Here is a 26,801-nt window from a genome sequence, read left to right on the forward strand (position 1 = left end):
TGTCTTTTGAGCAGAAAGGTAAATTTTCCGTATCGTTATTTCCGGTGCTACGCTATTACAGTAAAATACCTATTTAGCAATGCTATCAGTTGAAGTGGGATCGCAGAGTATTGCATGCGTCTATCAACAATAAAAATAAAAGAGTTCTAACTCTTCAAGTGCAACATGGGAACACATATAGAGTTCGCAGCCTAAAAATAGGCCTCAAATTGTCCAACGGTATGCAGTTCACTTAACCGGCAGCTGCTTTCTTAACTGATTGCCGCACGTATGCGCAGCAGTGTCGCAAAATTTCATTCTTGTTTGCATGCGATCATGCTGCAACAGGGAAACACTTAAACACAAAACACTTAAAGTTACATTGGAAGATATTGCGATATAGGATGTTTAGAGCATCAAAAGCTCTTATAAATTCACGCTCGATCAAGATAGCTTTGTTCCATGCATACCTTTTCATGCTCAATAGCAATACACGTGTCTGTTGAAGATTGCATAAATTCATCCAACACCCCCCCCCCCCCCCCCCCCCACCACCACCACCACCACCACGAGGCTGCAGGGAGAAATCAAAACAAGACATTTGTTGTAATTTTAAAACAGCAGTACGGTTTGTACCATCACAGGCGCGAGAAACTGTTTCCTACTTATGATCGCGGTAGTCCAATCATGCGTAATAAGGCTGAGCAAAGAGGACTGGCCTAAGTTTGTGCATATTGGCATGGCTCTGTCTAGTGGGCGACACGATTTTAGATTTTACGGAAAGCAGACAGACTCACCTGTTCCTTCGAGTGTGCCGATGGTGACGCCATCGTCGAGCACCCATGACGTCACTTTGATGTAATCCTTGACGGTGGGAGGTACGTGACAGCGGAGGATTCCCGAGTTGCCGCGCACCACGTACACGTCGTAGACGCTTGCGACGAACTTCTCCAGCACCACTGCCCGGTGATGTGTTTGGTGTCAAGAGGAATAGGGGGAGGGAGGAAAACGAAAAAGAGTAAACATGGTGTTAATACATTCAATTGCTATTGTTTGTGACAGGCTGGGATTTGAATAAAAGTACCTGGCGGACAAAAATACCACCGAGGGCCGAGGTTCTTAGCGCAAGCGACGTTAGGTTTGTGCCTATGATGAGCAGAACTCGATAGAATTATTCAAATTATTGCAAATACACTAGGTACAACTATGCAATATGTATACACAAATATTGCCTGCGGAACAAAAAAGAAACCTGCACAGTTAACGTCTGAGCTTATTGTAAATTACGCGTTTAGCCGTCATCGGCACCCCCACGTCATCAAAACATGCACCTTTTTCGACCGCCACTTTCCAACCATGCCCTAAGAAAGACTTCCACGCACGACCTGCGGAAGACCCGCAGTGATTATTTAGTGGTGGTGGGGCTGCACTTCCGAGCATGAGGTCGCGGGCTATTTAAAAACCTATTTTTTTATTCACCTTCGAAATAAGGTACTCAGGACATATTTGGTACTAGGCGTACCCTTATTAAACCATGTATATCTGCGTCACTGCGCGTGTTTATCCCTTGGCAACAGGACTTTATGCCTTGCACATGTCTAACGCTTCGGAATATGTTAGACGTCGCGACGCATCAGCCGTAGTGACCTCTGTGGCTTCTGTCAGAGCTGATTAAAACCAACACGGCTTCGCTTGGTTATATGGATCTCCAAGTACCTCCGCTACTCTAAACGGAGGTTCGGCACATTTGAACTTTTTCAGATATTCCTCGGGCAGCGGCTACGTCGTCACTTCGCCGTGAGAATACTGAGTGGATAACACCCAGAGGTAGTACGCTTGTATATTAGGCCGGATAACAGATTCATTGCATAATTTCATGTAATATGCTGACTTCTCCGCTCTTACAGATGTTCCTGACTGGCTGTTAGCAGTAAAATTACTGTGATGGCCTACATTCTGAAGAAAAGTGCAACTAAGCCTACGGAATACAAGATTCACACAGGGAAAATTATATACTATAAATAAATGCTGTAGAAAATGGCGAATCAAAGTAGAATGTCGGGGACTAGTTGAAGTTTAAAAGGGTTGAAGAAGTCACAATCCCGATTTCTTGCCCTTAGGCGAGAAACTCTGGTATTTTGAAGTTGGTAGACGTAATAGAAAGAAATATATGCGACAAAAACACTTCAAGCAGTTACACATTCCGAAACCCTATTGTTAATTGCCTGAACTAATTAAAACATACAGTTATGCAACCGAAATGTTTAGTAAGATACGAAGAGAGAGAGAGAGAAAGGCAAAGTAAAGAAAGGGAGGTTAACCAGAGATAATCTTTGATTGGTTACCCTGTTCTGGGGGAGGGCCGAACAGTTACGATAGGTGAGAGAGAAAAGGAAAAAAAAGAAAAAAAAACATACACACACACACACACGTACACACGATACACACGAACTACTTCTGTGGGCACTCTCACGCAGTCTGCGAAGGCGTTCCTAGCGTTACGCCGTGTCACCGTCCAATCCTACGTCACAAAGCGTACAGTCCCAATTTGTCAGAAAATTCCGTGTCTTTTAAGTACCGCAGCAGCGCCTCCATAGCGGATTGCGCCGATGTTCGCGTAGGCCAGTTTCCAAGGATGTTGTTTTCCGTCATTGGGCGTTTGCCCTGTCTTTCTAGGGTGGCTGAGAGGACTGCTCTTTGCGGGCTGAAACGAGGGCACTCACAAAGGAGGTGCGCGATTGTTTCACTGCACTTTGTGCGTTATCGTATTACATAATTCGGCGATTTCTCTTTCTTTTCAGGCCGCAACACGTTAACCTTGCGGCGATTCTCGTCGCCACCGCCGCCGCAGGGCTACATGCGCGAGTTTCTGCTGCATCACAACTTCGCCGAGCGAAGCGATGCTTCCGCTGCGGCGCGCGGCGATTTTTGGTCACGACATGAGCCGCCGCCAAGAGCGCTCTCAGATTGGCTCGTGGCGTCTTTCGTGGCAATGAGGAAGGTGTAGGCGTGCCGCCCGCGAGAGGCTAACCAGACATGCTGTGTAGTTCACAACTCGTCCAGGCGTAAGCTGCGGCTACTGCTTTATATCAGAGCTGTTATACTACATTTTACGCTTGCTGTTAATTGAGCGAAAGGATAAACCAGCCTGTTGCGCTCTATGCTGGAATTCGGCACTTCGTAATCGCACAAACTGGTTAGACTCAAAATTGCGGAAAAGAGCTACAAAATCACTTCTAAAATTCACGCAGCGGTGACCGACACCGCCGCAACACAGCTAGTGAAAGGAGGACGGTGTGCACGCGGAAATGAGGACGTTAGTGATCAGGCAATTGTTTGCTACAGTAGCAGCATAGACGTTAGACTAAAGTAAGCGAGATCTTGGGCTTTTCACTTGCCTAAACTATGATATAGTTACGAGGCCCGCTGTACCAGGATCTCCAGATTAATTTTGACCACTTTGCATTCTTGCACTTAAATCTGACACACGAGTCTTTGTAAATTTCGCCTTAGAAATGTGACGTTCATTTCTTAGTAATCCAAAGGACGGGTCTATTACCTTCAAGAGAGGCGTCATGACAGAACCTTCCGGTTAAAAGTACCCTTTATCTGCAGCCCGTGGGACTATATGCCTCAAGTTAGTTTTCACGTGTCTTACATACGCATTCAAGTTGCTGTATGTTTGAATTTTTGTGTGCGCTTTACCGAGTTACCAATGCGAAGAAATTCCTAATTCAACAATTTTCGAAAAAAAAGGCAATATCCACAAGATTAGAGGAATTTGCGTTATTTCGATACAAATATTTCCTGAAGATGTGAGTACACAGTCCCTTTGTTTTGTTATGCGCTCGTTGCGGACATGAAATCATAATTTTCGCAAATTCATCTATGACAGAGCTTGCGATGGATTGGTTAGTGCTTCAATCGCGTTAGTTTTTTATACATTTTATTATATTTATCATTAACCGTTCTAACAATGCAGAAATTTTTCAATATTCAACTTAGCGGCGCATAAACTGAAGCAGATGGCTTTGGCACAAGTGTCAAGGAATTGCGATTCATTGGGTGCATTCTATTCGCCATCCTTCAGTTCAGTGACAGTTCTTACTTGTGTCCAACCAGCACGGCACCAGCTGCACACACCCTGTGATACTGTGAACAAGTCTTGAACGAAGTCCCCACTGTGCGAACCGAATATCGACGTGCAGACGCGGCCATATTGAACCGATGAAACGAATAGCTAAATGGAGCATCTCCTGAACTAGTTCACCAAGTCAAAGAGAATCAAACTGACGTGTACTTCTATATACAATGATTTCAAGATGGCAGAGGAGTACTGGTTTGGTTGAGTTTAATTGGTCACTGCACATATAATGTATAAAAACCCAAGACAACGAGGCATAAGTACCTCCTGCAACAATCACGACTATTTTTGTCCGCGAGGCCACAATACAGCTCAAATCAATTCTAGTGCGAACACGATATGGTGGGGGGAAAAGAAGGACGGGAAAATAGAGCTTTCTTTTTTGGCTGGCCCAGAATCATCACGCAGACTCGGAAGACGTACACCAGCTCCAGTAAATCAGAAGTAGCGCCAATAGCGTCCGTCAATGTTTGCATAAATTTGCGCCACATGTACAAAAGCTGGCCGCATTTTCTCCACCTGAATCTTTCATTACGTGTTATATCTGTCCACAGGCAGCATAAACACAGGAGCACGATAAATCACGTGACGACTATTAAGGGACGTCGGCACGTTGTGCCATGAGGAAACGGGTGTCATCGATCCAGCTTAGATTTGCAGGTCCGCGATGTCAGAAATAAAAAAGAGCAGTAAAAGTGGCCTCCACTATCCAAGACCAGCCATAGTATATGGAGTCACGATTGCCGAGACAAGCACGTCAATCACGGCAGCAACGACATGCTCGCTACAATTGTTGGCTAGACAACAAAACTGAGTAAACAAAACACGCCTGTGAAACATTTAAAAGCGGTTAACGGTTTTATCTCCTCATATTTGATCTGTTTTTAATAATCGCAATCGCCACTGGGTCTTCGGACGAACTAAAGGATGACGATAATCAATCAATCAAGCAATCAATCGTTTGTTTACCGTGCCCAGGAACGACAATGAGGTCCGAGTGCTGGCGCACGAAGTAATAACAGCAGAGGAATAGAAGCAAAAAAAATTAATTAGAAGAAAAATTTTCAAAAGAAGTGTGTACATAGAACAAGACGTAAGCTGAATAAAAAAAGAGAAAGGTGAAGAAGGGAGTTGAACTACGGCACTACAATGCAAAGCTCGAAAAAAAAAACACGACAGCAAGTTATGAAACAGGTGAATATCATGAAAATAAACGTTACAAAAAAGTCTCAGTGCCTGTCCACTCCGAAGAAGGATGACCAGCGGAGCTGTGTATGTGGGTCCCTTAATGGCGAACTGCACAACCGCCGCGGCTTGGCCGGGCATTGCACTATCTTCGGAATCGACCTACATATGGGAAGTGCTTAACGCCTGCTTCACGTCCTCCGCGGGTCGGTCCGGCATTGCACTACCTTCGGGATCGGCCCAGGTATGAGGAGTGCTTAACACCTGCTACCCCTCCGCCGCGGGTCGGGGCGGTATTGTACTATATTCGGAATCGGCCCATGTATGGCGAGTGCTTAAAGCCTGCTTCACCTCCGCCGCAGGTCGGCCCGGCTTTGCACCATCTCCGGCATCGGCCCATATATGGGGAGTTTTTTGCTTACGATATACAGTGTACAGCTTCGCTGTAATACTGTATATTCTGGACGGTTTAGTGTTGGTGATTACAGGTAGGAACATAAAAATGCCTGTGTTCTCTGGTGATCTTCTGCGGAATACGGAACATGATACAAGTGAAGAGTTCGGGGCAGGCGTGGTTACCGCGAAGGAGTTTGAAAAGAAACACAAGCTCAGTGCGGTCAAGTCAAGAGCGAAGTAAAGGCAATGATAATGATTAACAGTGCTAGAAAAAGATCTATAGTGTAGGTGTTACGAAAGCGGTGATGATCGATGCCTAGAAACTTCTTCCGGACCCGATCTATGATGGTGCTGTTGAATAATAATAATAATAATAATAATAATAATAATAATAATAATAATAATAATAATAATAATAATAATAATAATAAACGTTATTGCTCCTTCTATCCTGTTGTGTGTTCACTGCCACAGCTAAGCACGCTCTGCTTGTGGGTGAGCATGCAGATCAGTGTAGCTTTACCACTGTTGCCACACTTTTTTGGACGTGTCACTGATCTGAGACAAAAATGTCGCTAAATTTCCGCAAAATATTGCTTCAATGTCACTGAAATTGTCGCCAAAGTTGACGAACTAATTTTATAGAACGCCCAGCGAGCTGAGGAAGCCGCCGAGGGCCAGCAACCCTTGGCCGAAACGTAGGCGGAGTCCAGGTCCCCATCACCAAATCACAGGGCACTCAATCAATTTCTTTGAGTGAATGAACGTAAGCTTTCTTGAAGACTATATGCATAAAAGGAGATTAGGGAAGCAGAAACTTTCCTTATACTTTCCCATTGTAAGATTACAACTTTCGGACAATTCGGGAATAATCTGTTGCTGTTAACACGAAATTTAAGACAAATATACCCGATTATTCCAGCAAATTTTCATGTTCTCGACACTCGTGAAAGTTAACAAAATTATTCGACACGCGCTTGGTATTACATTAACACGGCTACGACAACTGCATGACATTAGGCAGGTAAAATACTGTGTTCCGCTTCCTTGATTCACCTGAAAGCCTCGTGCAGTACTGATTTGTCCGAAAGCCACGAGGAACGCAAGCGGCTCGTTACCCTTGAGCGAGCACCGCCGCTCCGATACGTACGCTTTCCTACAGTCGATTTCTCCGATTATGGAAATGATTTGTTCTAATGGTCACCATGCACTTCACTGCCATTAGTTTTGGTAAATTGATTTATGCTACGGTAGCGAACGTTGACCAGTAGAACGTATTTAGTCAATGAGAAGAATTCTCTGCACAAGTATTTCATTCACATCAGCTTCGTAAAAGAAAGATAGAAATAAGAAAGTCGCAGTTTCGCCCGGAAGGCGCAGCATCAATTGCGTTAGCAAATTAGTAGACAGCTATACGAAGTAAGTATATTAGTTTTATCGACCTTATAAACTTTTAAACATTCTTTTACTAATTAAATTAACCAGCATAGTGTCACGCGCCCACAAGCAAAGATGGACACGTCTCGCTCCATAACCGCGCACACGCTGTCAAGACGCCGGATTGAGAAAGCGTGGAAGCTGCAGCTGTGGAAATCACCTTCGTGATGCCTCTCGAGTCAACGTCAACTAAGCGGCGACAACACAGGGCCCACGAAGCTATCAGCACTCGGAGCACTCTGTCTCCATCCCAGATCGCTTTCAAGCTAGGGCACGCGCCGCCGCGCCATACGCAGCCGCCGCAGGAGTAGAACGACTCCCTCCTCCACACCACCTCCTCCCCTCGGTGTCTTGCGCGCGACAGAAGGCGGCGCCCTTCCTCCTCGCTTGCGCGCCCGAGATTGAGCCACGATCGTCGGCTTATCCTCGCGCGCTTTCACCAGCCCATAGATAATACGGTGCGTGGCGACGATGCTCTCGCCTTTTGACTTTGTACGGAACATCAGGGTGCCGGCGACGATGACGGCTGAAATGCGCCTGGAGTGTCCATATACATACTATCGGAATAAAACATACATACTTTTTGTGAGCGCATCCTAATTCTGCTAGAACCACCTTGCTGTGAAGCACAAGTGCAATTTGAGCACTACCCATGTGAAGGCAATCGTTGCTTCATCGTGGTCAGAGGGCACTACAGTGATTCGCTTCATTTAAACCATGAAGAGTTGCAGATACTGCACAGATCAAAATCTTGCATCCTACAAAGGGCTTTCAAGAGCATTGATCAGCTCTGATCAGCATTGATCAGGTTTTGTGTAGTTCTGACTGTCTTTCGACAGATCGGTGACGGCGACAGAACGGTGCCTTTGATTTTCGCGTTCTTTCTCAACCGTAATTCCCCTTCCTGACTTGTTTACTGAGCAATTTGTTGGCATTCTGCGCTGTCGATCCTGCAGCTCTCTTGCTGCAGCGTCGGCTGTCTATTAAGTTATGTCAACTACTAGTTCAAATGCGGCTGGGATGTCGTTCTATACAATAGCGCTGTCGTTCATATCAATGATCCCAGCACTCAGTTTCACCACGTGGCGAGGAAATCCGAATAATACAATGCGTTAGGCCCAGTCTGTGTCGTCGTTGCTAAAACAACCGCTGTGTGTGTCTGCACATTAATATGATGGTCAATCACATAACATTTGCAACATGGTGCATCTAAGAAACAGAGTGGTGACCGATGAGTTACTAGCACAGACTTACTTTGTCGTTTCGAAGACCATAGGAGACTGCCCCCTGAAGATTGTCAGTGCACCCTAACTCAGTCCCTTGAAGCTCATTAAAGGAACCCCTCAATCGTTTTCAACAGTTCTTGCCGTCGACACGCCGTTTGCTCCGGACCGTGGCCATGCCGGCTTCTCCCACCACAGTGGAAGCCGGCTAATTTTAGCAGAACCATTCATACTTCCAATGTTTCGAAGTTTATTGCTTCAAAGTGACTACATGTGTTGATAGATATGAAATACAAAAGGAGGTCCCATATAGTCAAAGGCTATGTTGGGACCTCCGGTCTTGGTTAGGTGGTGACAGAAATTACTACATGGCAACAAATTCTGAGGCATTCGTAGGTTTTCAAGCATCCGTGAGCGTTATTCATCTCATGGTACGAGCTCTCGCGAAGGGAGAACCAAACGCGAGAGAATGCGTTAAGCGTTCTGTCTGCGTCTTTAAACGTCTTGGCGCATTCGTGCATTAGTGCGTGTCAATGAGTGTCTCAGTCCTTGGTCGCAATCGTGTCAAGACATGAGCAGCGACGACTGAGGGAGAGTGCAGCCAGTCTAAAATCAAGCCAATTTGACCCACTGTCATGGCGAGCCACTCGTAAAGTTCACAACGTCATTGATTTCCAGTGCAGGGACACAACGGGGGCGAAATTACAGAACGTTTGGCCTAAACGGGCAGGCTGGTGGCCTCCATATTTATTAGGGGCGTGACACCGTCTACTGTGCATCCTGATATGAAATCCTCCTGGGATACTTAGCAATAAACCACAGTTCCTGTGGTAAAATCGGAAGCGAAATTGCTTTGAACTGCATCGCTGACAATGTATTTTAAAAATTTCGGCGACAAGAGAGAGAAAGAGAGAGAAAACATAGAAAGGCAGGAAGGTTAACCAGAGGTACTTCCGGTTGGCTACCCTGCACGGGGGGATGAGTTGAGGAGGATAAATAGAGACAGAGAGTGGAAGGGGGAGGCGACAAAATGAATGCTGTGCAAGTGATCTGCATAATTACTTATGGCTATGACCCACAAGGGAACTGAAGTAGCGGCTATCAACATTTACAAAAAACATCTGCATATTTTAACGCGCAATCACGTTTGTGAAATTTAATTTTTACAGAATCCATCGAAAATGCCTGTCAATGTGAGCGGACAGCTTCTGCTGTCCGCCGAAATCGAAGGGCACACTAGCAATAATTAAGAAGTATGCTACTTACGTTGATAACGGTATTTGATAATTGCCGTACAAATTATCGTCGACATGCTTTGGCAACTGCGTGACAGAGTGCCTACGATGTAATGAGCGCGATGACATCGATAAACGGAATAACCAGCTAAACGGAATAAAAGGTGAAGCAAGAACCAAATAAAAAGAAATATTGAGAAAAATTCACGTAATACCGCGAGGCTACGCCCTACAACTTTCAAAGATGGTCGAACAATTCGCTTGCCCGAATTCACTGAATTCGCCCTGGTGGAATAGGATGGAGAACAAACAGCAGGAGCTATAGAATCGAAGTCAGGCCCACCGGTGCCTAACAGACAGCCACTCAATTCGCTTGGCTTCAGGTACTGCAGCAGCGTTCATGTCGCTGTCAGATTTTGAAGCGAAGCTTGTAATGGGGCTTGAACGTTTCGGTGGTGGCCTGGTCACGCAGAAACGCAGTTTCGAGGAAGGGTGGTTCGATGACTTGACAGCTGCGCCCGCGCCGGAGCGTGAGTCATTGTCGAGGGTTCCAGCTATATGGGCGAGCGCTCACGCCAAGCGCCCAACCACTCGGAGCCGTTTCGCTTCCGCCGGGAAGGGAAAAGGCATCGCGCGCGCTGCGCCGGCGGCGCCGGCGGCGCCGGCGTCGTTCCCGTTCAGTTCATTCTCAGAAAACGGATGGGACAGGCACGCGTTGTGCGTTCCCCCGAGGAACGGGCAGCGTCCGACGAGCGGCGGCGAGAACTCGCCCATGAAAGGGCTCGCCGTCGGCGCGCCGATGCAAGCGTTCAGAGCAGCCCGAGCCCAGGCAATCAGACAGCAACGAGAAGATGCCGAGCTGAGGGAGCGGGAGGCCCAAGCGATTACCTGTGGGTTACTTAACCGTGACGAAGGTCAGGCGCACGCACTACAAGCGTCGCTGACCCCCAATTACCGGTAGGGGAAGGGTTCATAATTATTTTCACTTTGAAGGGCCATAATGCTATAACGTTGTTCTTTATTACCTAGAACCTAGAACGCTAACGCGTGCTTAAAGGAAGTCTTCCTCGCACTATGTGGGGAGTTTAGGATTATTTTCAAGAATACCGCGCCTGATACGTTAAAAATAAATTCATGTTATATTTAGTACAAGCTAGACCAATTTCAGAGGTTTCGGACGATGGGAAGACCGTCCCGCCGCGCCGCCACTACCGTGTTCCAACTTTCTTCTTCTTCACCTAATGACAAGTAGGTCGGTGGTGCCTTGTTGTGTTCTTTCAGTCATTTTGCCCACTTTTATAACAAAAAAAGAACTGAAGGAGCCCGAAAAGAAAAAAAGAAGTTTTTACCGAAGGACAAAGCACTGACAGCGATAGCAAGCACTTGAGTTCCTCGGATTGTGTCCTATTTGTATGTGGTGCGACATCTTGGTGCGACGGAGCAGGCGAGGCAACTGGTGTTGCGTCGAAACAACGCCCTGGTCACTAACATGCAACGCTGGTGTGATGGAGAGCACTGCAGGTACCACTGTGATAATGTCGTGAATGTTGGGAAACAATGCGCGTTGGTGAGCGCCGAGTGCAATATATAGTAACGTTAATTTGACGTCTACTATCCGTTCCGCTGAGACCAGTGCATGCGTCGGTCTTCGCATGAAAGGCGAAGTCCCAATTCGAGGTCCACTGAGGAATCCTCATGCACCCGCAGGGCTTCCTAAAAGATTCAAAACACAACAAATTCAGCAGCTGGTGCTACCTCTTTCCTAGGAACGGAGCATTCCTGAATAAATTTCTTTTTCTCCTTTAGTAGCCTAGGCTCCTACTGCTTGTGAAGGCATCAGTTACTGCTTGTTTCACGCCGCCTTATGCTGATCGAGTCGCACGTCAAGAATAAAAAAAGGAACAAGAAATGAGAGACAGAGAGAGGAAAAAAACAGAAAGTCATTACAGACGAATGAAGTCAAGGGCTTCACGAGAATAGGTGTAGCCGGGATTAATCATTTTGAAAGGAAAAATGAACGCGGACCCCGAACAAAGAATTAGCAATTCGTTTCGGCTCCCACACAGCCGTCTTGTTCATATTCAGTATTCTGTATAGTTTGGGGAGTTTAGGAGAAGACCAATAAGCTCTGGCTAGGAAATAAAGTTTTCTTTCATGTTCGGTCATTACTGCCAAGCGCCAGAAATCTTCGGGGAACATATTAGTCAGCTACTTACGTGACACCAAATAATTAAAGGTACAAAATGTAGTGTGAAGATAGTCCCTGTGTGCGACGACTCGCGCCTTGTCTAGAAGCTGTGGAGGGGTTAGTCCTTATTCCCCGGAAACCACAAAGGAATTGGCGTGGCAAGCCTTGAAGGGCATGAATGCCATAACGACGTCGCACAGAAATTTCTAAGCATTAGCCAATGCTGGCAACAAGAGCGCCAAGCCTTACCCTGCAAGCAGTTTATTTTTACTGCTACACGAAAACGGATAAAATGACACGAGCGCAACCAGCTGGCCTATGCCATGAATATTCATTGCAGTAATTTAACTGGCTTCATGTTCTAAAAACGCTCAGATGATCAGTGAAAAAATAATAGTGCAGGTCTGTAGCGTGTGTTCCAGAGTAGACAGCTACATGTGCTACCACCTGTGCTCTTTCATATTTCATCTCTGCCTCCTCCAACCGCCGCCCCCCTCTCCTCCACTACCACTACTTTCTTTTTTCGGTCACGACAAATACCAACGCCAAATAATATTATTAGTTGTAGATGGGGCGAGATATATTCACCTAAGAACTTTTTCTCATCATATTTCTCATTTCTTTCAATTCCATGCAACATTTAGAAGCAATTATGTAAAATATTCAAAGTAGATATGCAGTCAGGTCGCTGCGAAAGTCTATGGAATTGCTTTAATCATGCTCTTGGTGTCAGTTTTTGTGAAAATTGAAAATAATTTGACCTTGCTCATTGTGTTCTTAGAGACGACAGAAAAGAGCTGTGAGGCTCGTTTCCAATGTCACGGGTTGACGTGGAAATTCAAGATGCGCAGCATCAACGTGCACAACGCACCACCCAATGTTACATCTTCACATCTGTGTTTAGTCAAAAAACAAAGAGTCGCTCATACGGAGTAAATCATGAGGACACGATTGCTTGCTCCACGTACACAGAGGCACTGCCTTCGGCAACCAACCGTGGTATTGAGACAGAAATGAGTTTTCCACGTTCGCAACACACAAGTCGGTAATGGGTACCGACTTGAAAAGCGATTATGTTCCTTTCCTGTCCTCGAGTCACATTGAGGCTGCTCAGTATAGTTATCAATAAGTAGCTTAATCAACATGAAAGTGATACAAGTGGGTTCCAGCTGTTCTGCGAAAGCTGGTGATGATTAAGCGTCTTGCTTTCTCGCAGACGGAGGCTCTGAGAACTAAAGAAAAATAATGCAGATTCATTGTCTAAACATCCTGCGAATGGCTGCGTAAAACATAGACTCATCCTTCCTGCGTGACACTCACACGTGACACTCGCATGTATATCTTCACTTCGTAATGTTCTTGGAAATTTCTTTTTCTTAACGCTTTTACGATTTCTGTAATGGCGGTACTCTATCAGGAACCATCCCGTTTAGGTGACACGAAAAGTTGAAATTTTGCTTCGAATGGCTAACAAATATAAGCAGGTAAGAGAAGTACTCAATCCTGTTATGCCAAGGTACTGGGCAACCCTTCCGGGTTTTTCGGAGCTTCCGCAGGTTTTATCCAATTCCTCGGATGTCCTAGGGCGTATTCCTGAACGGCTTTCTTTTTGTTTTACTCGTTTTGCTCTTGGTCACAGACTGTCACAAGAATAAAAGCACGAAGCAAGACATTCGCGCAAACGAATTGTAGTGATCGGCGATTCAAGAGAATGGACGGTAAAAAATTAACTGAACAAAGAAAGAATCCTTAGAAAATGAAACCCCGATGTCTCTTTCAGCCGCTAAAAGTGCTTGTCTGACCAGAATTTGTATGCAAAAGCTATTGAATTTGACTGAATTCTTCTGTTTTGTGTATGCCTTAAAGCTGCAGAAGTCGAGCTCATGGCATATAAAAAAAGACGATATTAAAGGTGAAACATGCAGTCTGCGCGGAACTACCTGGTTTTCTTATATTTTATTATTTTTTTTTGTGGGGGGGAAGGGTGTTTTGACATTGTTATGATCGTAAAATAATTATATCGCAGAAGACGAAATCAGCGTTGTATATTTGAAAGGAAAGCTGCTATATATATATAAAAAGTTACTAAGTCAACTGGAAACTAAAATAAAAATCAGTACGAATCAAATGTTCCTTGCACAAGATTGAAGCCGCGATAAAACGACATGCGTCCCTGGCCTTTGTTTTGCTTCGCTGATATAGTCTTATCAGCACCTCGCACGTCCTCTTTCCTAGAGCTTTCAGAAAAAAAATGTCGATCGATCAGAGGTGAAGCTTACTTCATTATTACAGGTGGTATTTGTGTATCTTTGACGTATACGTCTTGCATATCATTCGGCTGTGCTAGAAGCCTCACCGAGTCGGGAGAAAAACTAGCGAACAAAAAAATCATTTTATAAAGCAGCGTAACCAGGAAATGATGTTCGCATGTACTACCATCGTCAGCACTGTCACACGCCGTCGTCGCTGTCATTGGCGACCCGCCTAAATGAAGGAGCTCCTAATCGCACTCTGAAGCGCCTGCTTGTATCATCGTCTTTCTTTCTTTCTTTCTGTCTTCCTTTCTTTCTTTCTTTCTTTTTTCATCGATTGGGTTGATTTAAGCGCCAAATCCTTTATTGTTCCAAAACTGCTGCTGCAGTCTTTGTATACTTGCTTCCGCTTTCAAGCAGTGGACGACATTTTGTTTCGTTCATTTTCGGCGTTTCAACGAGCACGTCAATAGAACAGGCATCATTTTTCTTCCTTTTTTGTGGGGAAAGTCGTGCACCATTCTCGTTTAAATCGATTGTCCTGCTCAGATATTTGTTTCTCTCCTTTAGTTGTCGAGCACCTTCTCTTCTGTTAGCTGCCTTCATGACAAAGATATATTTCTTAGGAACGTGCTGCCACGTAATTTATTCGTTTTTGTGTGTGTGAAATAAGAATGTTTGATCTTTAGGGAGTGATATTTTTATTCTGGTCACTCTCTCGACAGCCAAGTCGGCGACCTTCGTGCCACCTAGAGTGCTGTTTTCGTATTTGTTTCTTACTAAGTTCATAAACGACACGTAGTGAGCAATGCAACCTAATGCCTTTGAGTATCTACCAAATTTCACGAGAAGAGTGCGCGTGGGTGGGCGACAGTTCAGCTTCACTAAAGCTTCGCTTCACACGCTAGATTCGAAGATGTGAGTTTGGTCTCCATATTTCTTTTTAGTCATATCTTCCTTACTTTTCGGTTTGAGCATGACTTTCAGTTGCACCTTTCAGTATTGTTCTGTATTGAAATAAGTGTCAGTACCTCAACGAGCGAAGACAATCCTCTCCTCGTGTAATTCGCTCTCACTTGTCTTTATGACTAAAAATTTCGTTCAATGCGTTTAAAAAGTTCACCAACGATTACGATACTCTCTAATGCGAAATTTGAGCGCAGTTCTATACGGGTTTTCATATCGCGATATATTGGCTGGCGCGGGCAATGTGCCTTGCGTGGTACGTTCCAAATGGAGCGAAGTGTGGCGCGTATGCCTCGCTAATCGAGAGGTCGCGATAAGCAGCGCGTTGGTGTCGCGTGGGTGCGATTCACGGCAGCCGCCGCAGACAGACCTCCCCTCATGCAGCGCTTTGTTTCCCTACAGTCTATGCGCGCTAATCTGGCGCCATATCGCAGCCATCGTCGCCGCACAGCCCGTCTTGCGCGGCACTGCGCTTTTCTTCTCACGCTTTCGTTCCACCAACGATGACAGCGGCCCTTCGTAGCGGTAAAGTCGTGCCCGATGTGCCCCCCGGTGCCAGCGGTGACAACACCCAAGGGCGCGTCACATTGTCTTTTCGTAGCCACTGGCCATCGCCCATTGCAAGAGAAGTGATCCACGTCACACACGCTGGTTCCACCGACTAACCTCAGCAGAAGATGCCGCGGACTAACATAGCCCGCCCCACCTCACGGCAACCTGCTCAAGCCGACCTCCGCGCCCCCCTTAAGCACAGATTGACATCGCCCACGCGGCTGCGGATGAGTGGCCGCTGCAAGCTAAGATACGATGCGCAGGCCATCATCTCCCCGCCATTCCTCCTTCGCTTACCGTCTCATGGTTCCGCTGCACCCTCATCATTCGCTTTCCTCCTCTCTTCGCTATGGCCTTTCTTTTATCAACCGCTGCGTTCTGCGTTCGCTTTCATTCTTCACGGCGCTCGTTCACTCGGTTACGCCGATGCCGCCGACGCTCGCTGTAGGAATGGGCAATTACGAGCTGCGGTCTAAAATGTTAATGAAAAGTTATGAACTGCAGGAGTTCGTCGTTCTTGTACGTCGTTTCTACCTTATTACTGGACATATTTAGTGAAAGTGCTCTACAGGTATAAGGAGGTTAACCTACTAATAACTACTACAGTGTCTTGCCCGTGGTCTATTATGCGGTTTAATGGTAGTCGTAGTGCAAGTAATAACTGTAGTTACTTTCATTACGTTAAATTAGTATTTCACTTCAACCTAGTGGAGCTCATTTCGCATACCAATAAGGTATAAATGCTTATGTCCATTATTATATCCGTTTATACATAGGCGCAAGGTAGGGTTCAAGAAAATGGAGGTTGTAAATATATCGGGCGTTTTTTAGAAATTCCAAAATTTTAAATCTATGCCTGTTGCAAACAGAACAATTCCAGCCCATGATCTAAATTAGTCAATGAGGCAGCCATTGATTCTAGGAGACATCAAAATCCTTCATTAAATAATTAACACAGCTATGCTAATTAACTATTTCATTAATTACCTGACGCATATATATTATTATACGAAGTATAGACGGCGAGTTCGCAAGGCGTATCCACTTGGAACCAATTCTCAGGACTGCACCAGTTTCGAAACATTAACTTTCAATCTGTGCGACGAAATGCATTGGCGTTCCAGTTACTTCTTTTCAGAAAACGCGGATTGATGCATTGAAGCACAAAAGTACCTGGAACACCAATACATTTCGCAGGGACACTTTGAAAATAATTATCTCGTGAAAGTATCTTTGAAAATTATTATAACGGGTGCAATCAGAGAAGTCATTTGAAGTGGATACGCCTTGCGAACCCGCTAGTCACAATTCATATATTAAAATATGTGCCGTAAGATAATTAAATGAAATGTTACTTATGGTGATTCTGCTAATTATTTAGTTATTCATTTTGATTCCTCGTAGAAGTTTTGGCCGCCTCATCGAGTCATTTATATCAAGGATTATAATTGTTCAATCTGACGCAGGTGAGTTTTTAAAATTTTGAACCTTCTAAAGTAAAGAACCCTGTAAGCCTGAAGTCGTTCTTGAGGACTTGTCGCGTATGTATGGCAGAATTTTCTTTGCATACGATGCGATGGGTGCTATCGTTTCTTCCATTTTTCGGAGTGTAGTGCCCATGATCTCATTACGTACCATATACTGATGGCGTAAAAACGAAGACGACAAAGAAATTTGTGAGTCTTTTCTACCATTACTCGATTTCGCTTACTTAGATATTATTTTAGGCCATAGCATGGAAGCGGTAGTGATATACACGTGGCGAGTCTCATTATATCTAACATCTCAGCTGCACTTCAGTGGGCGGTATCAAGTTTTAGCAGTACGGAGCTCTGAGTAGCATTTGAAAAAAAAGAAACGGTTAATAGGCAACACATAACTACCACCTTCTTCACTACAGTGTCAAGTGACACATTATATAATGTCCGTCGCTAAAACATATTATCACGCCATAGTTGCCACTCACGAAGGGACATATATACTGTGTACCACCAAAAACAGTGGTAAGCAAAACTGATAGCCCAAGAGCCATATTTCGCGCCCGCGTTATCTTTCTCCACAAGTCGCGTAGCGGTTTTCGCAGCACGGCTTCCGCGTCTTTGCTGGCTGCAAGAAACACACGAGGAGTGAATCCGCTGCGCCCCGCCATGTCGGATGAGCGTCACGCGAACCGAGTGCGAACGAGGAACCAAATATCGACGACACGGGCAGGCTTCGCGATATGAAGACCGCCATAAAGAGCAATCAGACACGCTGGGAATGAAAGTTACATCCCAGCAGGCATATGGGAAAAGCGGAGAAGTCTCGGAAGGACGAAGGGGTGTCGATGTAGCAGACACTCAACGTAAAGCGCCGGCAACGGGGAAAAAGACAGCGCAAGGGAATGAAGACAAGTGAACATTCGGAAGTGGCTGAGAATCTTTGCTCGCAAATGAGAAACCGTCATAAAAGACAAATAGGGAGGACTGATTTTCAGCGTTCGCGCTTCGAGCTCCGGCCGAGCGTGCTTAAATGCAAGTCTTGCCTCGTCTCTTCCGCATTCCCTTCATCCTCATCTTCCTTTTTCCATCCCCCATATTACTCCTCGCACTCCTCTCTCCGTCCCACCCTGCAGAAATCGAAGCCAGTTGAAGTCGCGAGCTGTGCGCGGAGTAAGAACGGAAGAAGCGGGTTGCTGTGCTGGGGACTGCCGATGATCCTTCGCGCTCTACTTCTCGCATAGCCTTGTACGCTGCAATTCGAACCTGATGTATGTCTCGATTAGGCGCCCAGAATACGAACAGGTACGAAGTGAATGATGGATCTGTTCGCAAATAGGCTTTATTATGCACCCGTGGCGAGTGCCCAGTCGCACAATTTAAACTGTAGGAGCAACGTTGCCTCCTTCTCTATGTGCATGATGCAACACTATCCCCAAGTCATACTCCAGAAGTGGTCCATCTGTACGCTTCGTTTCTTTTCTACGTTTGCGGTTGTCATCATGTGTCAACAAAAAGCTTTGAACTGGAGTTTTTTAAAACATGGCGCCACACACTAAGACTAACAAATGCGCAATCTCAAACGAGGTTATGTAGCAAGTATCCCACGAAATGATGCTAATTATGTTAAGTTTCTGCTGTATACTGTTACCAATGGATGAATGATATAGTTTCCTTATTACGCAAGGCTCAATCAGTTTCTTATTTATTGGCATTTCTCTACAACCGGTCTATGCAAGCAGTTGTCTATTCCTGTCTGTCTGTTTTGCTACCCTGACACTGAAAGCCGATAGTCTGCTCACGACGTCCGAGTGCTAGAATGTGCCGTTACCAACGGTGCTTTCTTTATCACTTTTTAAAATGATCAAATTGTATGTATATTTATTGCTTTCTTGCTACATATTATGCCGAACAGTCCACTGGATTTATTGCTGTTAAAATCTTCTATAGTTGCATTTTCAGCTGCCCTTTGCGCAAAGACGTCAAAAGATCCGGGCGTTTAGTATCAAGTTCATTATGAGTCATGGAGGAGCTTGTGTGCAAAACAATAGAGATTTGCGGTTTGTACCGCCCAATGTTAGGGGACGCGAACCACTGGGCGTACAAAATAACGCAAAACTACTACAAAAGAACGCAAGTGGAGCGTTGGGCGTTGCGAACGCAAAGACGCAGGACAAGGGTCTCCTGTTAAATGACTTCTTCAACTATACCCATACCCTACTTGAACCCTATGCGCACAAAGCTGCAGAAAGCGCAAAAATCTTATGTCGAATTTGTTAGAATGAGAACGCAGATCAATGGAAACTGTTAGATGAATTTCTTTGCAAAAGGACCATCGACTTAACCTTAGTCTGTAATCTATCTTCGGTAACGTGAATATCGGCTTCAACCCGGGTCATTCTAACAATCGAGGGTGCTGTATCTTGTATAGCATTTCTTTCGATGTCATTGCAAGGTTATCGCTTTCGAAAATTGCCACGTAGAATGCTGCAGAAATCGCCTATCTTAGTTACCAGATGGGCAGACATAGAGCGAATAAAAGGTTGAAGTTCTGTTTATTTAAATGTAACGTTATAACACCGTCTTTCTCCCACTGCTGCATACAGCAACCTATACTGCGTGCGAACGACTTACCTCATCTAACCCAAAGGCATCCCACGCAGAGAGAAGAAACTGCGCCTCAATCTGCCGCATAATGTGCGCGTCGTTGCAACAATGCTAAGACACCGCTCCGAGAACAACCAGCGAGCCATTCCCAACAGGGCCGATAGTGAAGTACCTAAAGCTGATGACAGTCTTTAGGCTCCCTCGCCCCAGGGTGCGGTCGGCGTCGTGGGCGTACGTCACTGAATAACGTCGGCACGACTCGGCCGCACAAGAGCCGCGACGCAATCTAATCGCGAAAAGCCTCGCGCCACTCGCTATGCGCTATAGTTTCATGCCTTCGTGCCTCACCGTCGCACGCAGCGGCCACATTAGCTGTCTTAGCGGCGTTGCGAAACGTCCGCTAGATAACCGAACAGGAAGTGCTATAGGCAGCCGTGAACCAAACGGCGGCTGCTGGCTAGATCAGGGAAGCGACGGGCTTCGGCTGGCAGCATCGAATGTCGGCCATTGTCATCCTGGATAGCCAGAAGGTAGGTATGTTTGAAAGTAATGATGAAGCGCACTCCCTCTCTTTGTATACCTCGGAGCTTCACTGTGCCACGCACACAGTGTCGGCACGATCACATTCCAATCGCTCGGTTTCTTCACTTCGACACATCAAAAATTTGAAATGAAAAGAAGGAAAAACCCTGTTATTGCATTTACTGAGGAGCAATTTTTTGTTCTATCAACATTAATGCCGGCTTAAATGGAAAAGCAAGCTTGCTACGCTCGCTAGCACAGTGGCATAATTGCTTATGACGCAATACTTTCTCTCACTCACTCACCTGCACCGATTCTACAGTGCAATGCAGGATAAATTTTTCTTCTTGTTTTTCTTGCTTTCCTTTTTTTAAGCACGCTGTAGTGGTGCTTACTTTAGCGTTCCCAAGGGTTGAATTGCACGCCCACGTTGTTCTTTCTTTTTTCTAAATAAATTAACGAAATACCCACTCAGGTTTTCCTGCCATTTTCTCCCCTTTGAGCGAAGCCCATCAGCTGTGGCCTGCAAATCGCTTTCAAAGCCCGAAAGCTGGCTTACTGCGCGGCGAGCCGATTGCTTCCGCAACACTTTGTTCCCATGAAAATTCAGCACCCTAGTTTGTGCTTTGCGAAAAATACGCGAGCCTCCCTCTTTGCGCATCTCTGTACCGCAGCGTTAAACCATCATCCGCTCGGAACGCGCGCCGCCTGTTGGAAACTGATAACGACACAAAGTAGCTCAAAATACCCGACTCTCTCCCTTTCCACAACCGGTTTACCTCTTCTAGTTCATCGTCACCACTTCCCACTGCCCATTACCGGCGCAAGAACGCGTCGTAGTCATCACGCAGCGACCATTTAGTAAAATGCTTCCGTTGGTCGGCACGCGAAAGTTTATTTCGGCGTTTATTGGCTGCGCTGTCTCAGTGCAGCGAGCAACAATCCTGCGCAACTAGTAATAGACGGCTGTCGTGGAGTGTCTAGTAGCGGCGATTTGTTTGCGAGCAAACTGCTTCCCTGTGTTCCCTCACGGCGCTCGTCGGTTGTGCAAGAGTCTTAGCCTCTATTTCCTTTTCTTTGTACTGCAGCCTCTCATGAATTCTTGGTTGAGAATTTCCCGTTTAAGGCCTCTCACTTGAATATCTGAATACTTCAACATGTTGCTTCTTTATGTATCTCTTTCGTCAAGCTTGTTTCGCTTCGCAAGCAACGATGCCGCGTTGTTTTGCATTTCAAATAGGCAGAACTCGTCTCTTCCACCTTGTAGCGTTGCTGTTTGCAATTCATTCGGTGTATTCTTGGAGCGCGCATGTAAGTGTGGTGCACTTCTATATGTAGAGCGTCCGACATAGGCCCAGGGAGTGTGGAGTGTTCGCAGTTTTTGATAAAAGATAATGAGGACGTAAACGACTACACTGCGACATATAGTATACGATGTCGCAGCTAAAGTTAGACGAGCTGTTCAAAGAAAATAATTATTTAAGAAAGACACGGTGCAAGATAAGATTTTATGCACTGCGGCGTTCGGCCGTCAGACTTCAAACGATCGAACAGCGGCATTTTTATTCTTTTTGTTAGAAGGGCGCGGCCAAGGTTATCTGGGACGCACGGTATAATGGCCACAGCTCCATGACGACGACGACAATCACAGCATAAAAAAAAGACTATAAAAACTGCGAAGACGACAAAACTGATATCTGATATCTGATAACTGAAATTGAAACTGATATTGATATCTGAACCGTTTTGCCGACATGACGTCGGCAAAACGGTTCAGATATCAACACGCCGAGATATAATTATCTGTCAGAATGAAAGCTAGTGCCTATATGTTCAAGATTTGCGCAGCATAAAACAAAGGCAACAGCGCCTAGAGCTCAAGTGTGAAGTCATTCAGCAAGAAAGAAAAAGAAAAAAACTGGCAAGTAGCACATTGCTGTCGCTACAATCATTGTCATCACCGCTTTCGCTATAGCGAAGCATAAACGTCCTTCAAATGTCACTTGAGCATTACTTTTAGACTGCTAAGTTTTCAACAGTTGTCTTAATTCACTGCTCGTGAAGTTCCAGCAACTTGATCCTTCTCGAACTGCACACAACGGTTTTCTTTCCCGAAAGGTGGTACTTCCACTCTACACCAAGCTCTCAAAGAATTCTTATGAACTGCGGGTTTCGACACCGATTTAGAGGGCATTATGTCTGTGCGTTGTACCGTGCCTTGTGCTCTTTCTTCCCCCTCATCCTCTTGAAACAGACGGGCCTGATGTACTTTTCCGCAGACTACTACCAGTCAGCTTTTCTTTCTTTTGGTGTTTGTGTAGTATCTATATATGTTTACATGAATATAATAATGGTAATATTATTAACAGTAATAAATAATAAATCTATAAATCATTGCATATTACTGATACAATTACTCATGTTGCGTGGCCGACTTTATCTTTGCAATATGCATGCTAACACCTTCCTAAACCTGCTGTCCATTCTTTTGGTCTCGCACTACCAATAAAGGGGCAGTCTGCATCATCATCATCATTAGCCTACTTTATGTCCACTGCAGAAAGAAGGCCTCTCCCTGCGATTTCAATTTACCCCTGTCCTGTGCCAACCGATTCCAACTAGCACCCGCGAATTGCCTAATTTCATCGCCTCATTTAATCTTTTGCCGTCCTCGACTGCGCTTCTGTATTCTGTAAACCTAATGATCCACCGGTTATCTAACCTATGCATTACATGACCTGCCCAGCTCCATTTTTCATCTTAATGTCAATTAGAATATCCGCTATACCCGCCTGCTCTCTGATCCAAACTCTCTTTTTCAGTCTCTTAACATTATGCGTAGCATACTTTCTTCCATTGCTCTTTGCGGGTTCCTTAACTTGGTCTCAAGCTTCTTTGTAAGTCTCCAAGTTTCTGCCCCCTATGTCAGCAACGGTAAAATGCACTGATAATGGTAATGATAATGATAATGGTAAGCTTCCAGCCAGAAGCTGGTAATGTTTGCCGTATGCGCTCCGAGCCATTTTGATTTTTCTGTGAATTCTCATGATCAGGGTTCCCTGTTAGTGATTAATCTAGGTAAGCGTACTCATTCACAGACTCTAGAGGCTGACCGGCGATCCTGAACTTTTGTTCCCTTATCCGACAATTCATCATTATCTTTGTATTCTGCATATTAATCTTCAACCCCACTCTTACATTCTCTCTGTTAAGGTCCTCAATCATTTGTTGTAACTCATCTCTAGTGTTGCTGAACTGGATAATGTCATCAGCAAATTGAAGGTTACTGAGATATTCGCCGTTGATCCTTACTCCTAAGCCTTCCCTGTTCAATAGCTTGAATACTTCTAAGCATGCAGTGAATAGCATTGGAGAGAGTGCGTCTCCTTGTCTGACCCCTTGCTTTATAGGTAACTTTCTACTTGTGGAAAATTGAGGTAGCTGAAGAATCTCTGCAGATATTTTGCAAGATATTTACGTAAACGGCCTGTACTCTTTGATTACATAATGCCTCTATGACTGCTGGTATCTCTACTGAATCAAATGGTTTTTCATAATCTATGAAAGCCATATAGAGAAGCTGATTGCACCCTGCGGGTTTCTCGATTATCTGGTTAATGACATGGGTGTAATCCATTGTAGGTATCCCTTCCTGAAATCAGCCTGTTCCCTTGATTGACTAAAGTCCAGTGTCGCCCTTACGCAATTGGAAATTATCTTGGTGAATATTTTATATAATACTAGGAGTAAGCTAATGGGCCTATGATTTTTCAATTCATTAATGTCTCCCTTTTAGTGGAATAGCATAACGTTTGCATTCTTCCAGTTTTCTGGGTCCTTTGAAGTTGATAGACACTTCGTGTAGAGAGCCGCCACTTTTTCAAGCATTATTACACCTCCGCCTTTGATTAAATCGACTGTTACTCCATATTCCCCTGCCGCTTTCACCAGCTTCATGTCTTGCAAGGCCCTTCTAACCTCATAGCTAGCTATAGAAGGAGTCTCTGCAATCTGTTCATTACTGCTTCGAATGGAGGTACCATGGCTCCTCTGGGTACTGTACAGGTCAGTATAGAATTCTTCTGATGCTTTTACTAAGCCTCCGAGATTGCTGATGATATCACCCTGCTTATCTTTAAGTGCATACATCTTGGCTTGTTCTATGCCAAGTTTCCCTCTCACTGATTTCATGCTGCGTCCATTTTTTACGGCTTCCTCCGTCTTTCTCGCTTTATAATTTCGAGCATTTCTTATTTCCTCCTTGTTGATCAGTTTTGGTAGTTTGGCGAATTCTATCTGATTTCTTGAGTTGAACTCTTTCATTCTTTGTCGTTTAATTATTAGGTCCTTTGTTACTTGGGAGAGCTAGCCTACTGGTTGCCTTGGTACCTCACCTCCCACTTCAATTGCTGCCTCTGAAGCCAGCCTAGTTACGGTTTCATTCATTACCTGTATGTCATCTTCAGCTCTCTGTAGTAGGGCTGCATATTTGTTTGCAAGTAGCAGCTTGAATTGGTCCGCTTTTACCATTACTGCCTCTAGGTTAGCCTGTTTCTTCCTGACCAATTTTAGTCTTTCTCTCTTCAAATTGAGGTGACTGCTAGACCTCACCAAACTATGATCACTGCATTTACCTAACACTTCAGCATCCTTCACTATGCTGGGATAGGCAGAGAGTATGAAATCTATTTTATTTCTCGTTTCAGCATTAGCGCTTTTCCAGGTCCACTTTTTCTTTCTACGCTTTCTAAAGAAGGTGTCCATTATTCGCGGCTGATTCCTTTCCGCGAGTTCCACCAGCATCTCTCCTGTAGCGTTCCTAGCATCGACGCCGTAGTTGCCAATTGCTTATTAACCAGCCTGCTTTCCACCCACTTTTGCATTGAAGTCGGCCATTAGTACAATATACTGAGTTTGCACTTTTCTCATCGCTAATTCAACGTCTTCACAAAACCGATCTACTTCATCATCGTCATGACTGGATGTTGGAGCGTAGGCTTATACTACCTTTATTCTGTACCTCCTATTCAGCTTTATTACGACTACTGCTACCCTCTCATTAATGATGTAGAATTCGTCAATGTTGCCCGCTATGTGCTTATGGATTAGGAATCCTGCCTCGGCCTCAGACCTCGTCAAGCTGCTCAATGAGCAGCTTTCTGTCTGGGGTCCATTTTTCCTTTCCGTAAGGAAAATAAAACTGGTTCTGATTCTGATTCTGATTCTGTCCCGTTTTGCTTCTTACCTGCGAGACCTCTATATAGCAGAGGACGTGGCCGTTAGTCTGTACTGCATAAGCCTCACCAGTTCTAATCCCACTAAGGCCAATGATGTCCCAAACGATGCCTCATAGTTCCTCAAAGAGCCCTGCTAAGCTAGCCTCACTCCACAGAGTTCGGGCGTTTCCAGTTTCCAGGGTTCGTTTCCACTGGTGGCCTCTCTGGGTCCAGAGATTCTTAGCACCACCGGAAGTTCAGGGGACCGAAGGCCATTGGTTCATCGAATGAGACATTTGGGAGAGAGTGACCGAATACTGCACCAGGAAGGCTAATTCCTGTTCTGGTGAGTGTCTTTTGTTGAAGTCTAAACACCTGTGGAATAGGTGATAGAGGTTTTTGGTTGAACTCTGCCAAGGGGACGTTATAACAAATTAAGTTGATGAAGAGGCGTGACTACGCCGACATTAAGCATACTCGTACAAAGTGACTTCTGCTTCATAGACGCGCGGTAGAGAATCAAAGAAAGGGTAACAAGGCAAACTACGCTTATTCCTTGAAGCGCGCTTATATAGCCACTGTACTGACATAAATTACACGTGTATTTTTGCTGTCTACTGCTAAACACGCACTGTTTAAAGTGTATTTTATACGCATGTGCAAGTACTTCAATTGCATTGTTCGCCAGTGCGTTATTTTTCTTGGAAGCAGCATCGTTTAAACATGATAAGACAAGAGACACCCAATTATACAAATGCACGACTGCTGTAAAAAGCTTATCTGTATATGTAAAAGAGTTTTCTGCTGCATGGGCCAAGTATATGCCTGATTACTCATGCTATAAAGTACATCATGCATACAATTACGTGTTTATATACTTTTATGCATCTTTGTATTTTAATCAATATAAAATGATTATTTGACATCTGTCGCTCTGAAAAGTTTCATTTTTTTCATTTACTTTTATTCTTACGTATATGCAGCAAGTCGTACTGCAGATTTACGGTATGAGAGGTTGAGGGAATTATTCTAATGATATTGGAAATATTGGTAACTGTTGTGTCGGGTTCGCCGCAAGCAATAGGTTGCCAGAAGAGTAAAGGATGATATCATGCCATGAGACGCGAACAAAGAAAATAATCCCGCAGTAAAACACTTTTCGTAACTGTGGTTACGAAACAAAAAACACCTCCCCAATCAATCTATAGCCCGCACAACATGCGGCGACATAACAATAACACACTATGACATACAAAGTGTTAATACATAGATATATGTCACTTTCAGTAAAGAAAGATAAAGATGTCAGAGTTGACCGCGCTAATGGTGCCTTATCTCATGGCACAGAAAACTTTTCTACGCTGTAAGGACTATTATCAGGGGTCGTAAATTGGGCCTTCAAAGCGCGTCCTTGCTGTTGA

The 26,801-nt window shown here is 44.9% G+C and overlaps 1 protein-coding gene across 1 annotated transcript in view; it reads right to left on the reverse strand.

Moving 5' to 3' along the window:
- Window positions 1-26,801, reverse strand: part of LOC142578267 (cell adhesion molecule Dscam1-like) — a 207,898-nt gene that overhangs the window by 116,187 nt on the left and 64,910 nt on the right. The window contains exon 3 of the mRNA XM_075687668.1: window positions 777-938. Within this exon, the coding sequence (XP_075543783.1) occupies window positions 777-938 (162 nt within the window). The remainder of the gene's footprint in view (window positions 1-776; window positions 939-26,801) is intronic.

Source organism: Dermacentor variabilis, chromosome 4, assembly GCF_050947875.1.
Source record: "Dermacentor variabilis isolate Ectoservices chromosome 4, ASM5094787v1, whole genome shotgun sequence".
Classification (NCBI taxonomy): Eukaryota; Metazoa; Arthropoda; class Arachnida; order Ixodida; family Ixodidae; genus Dermacentor; species Dermacentor variabilis.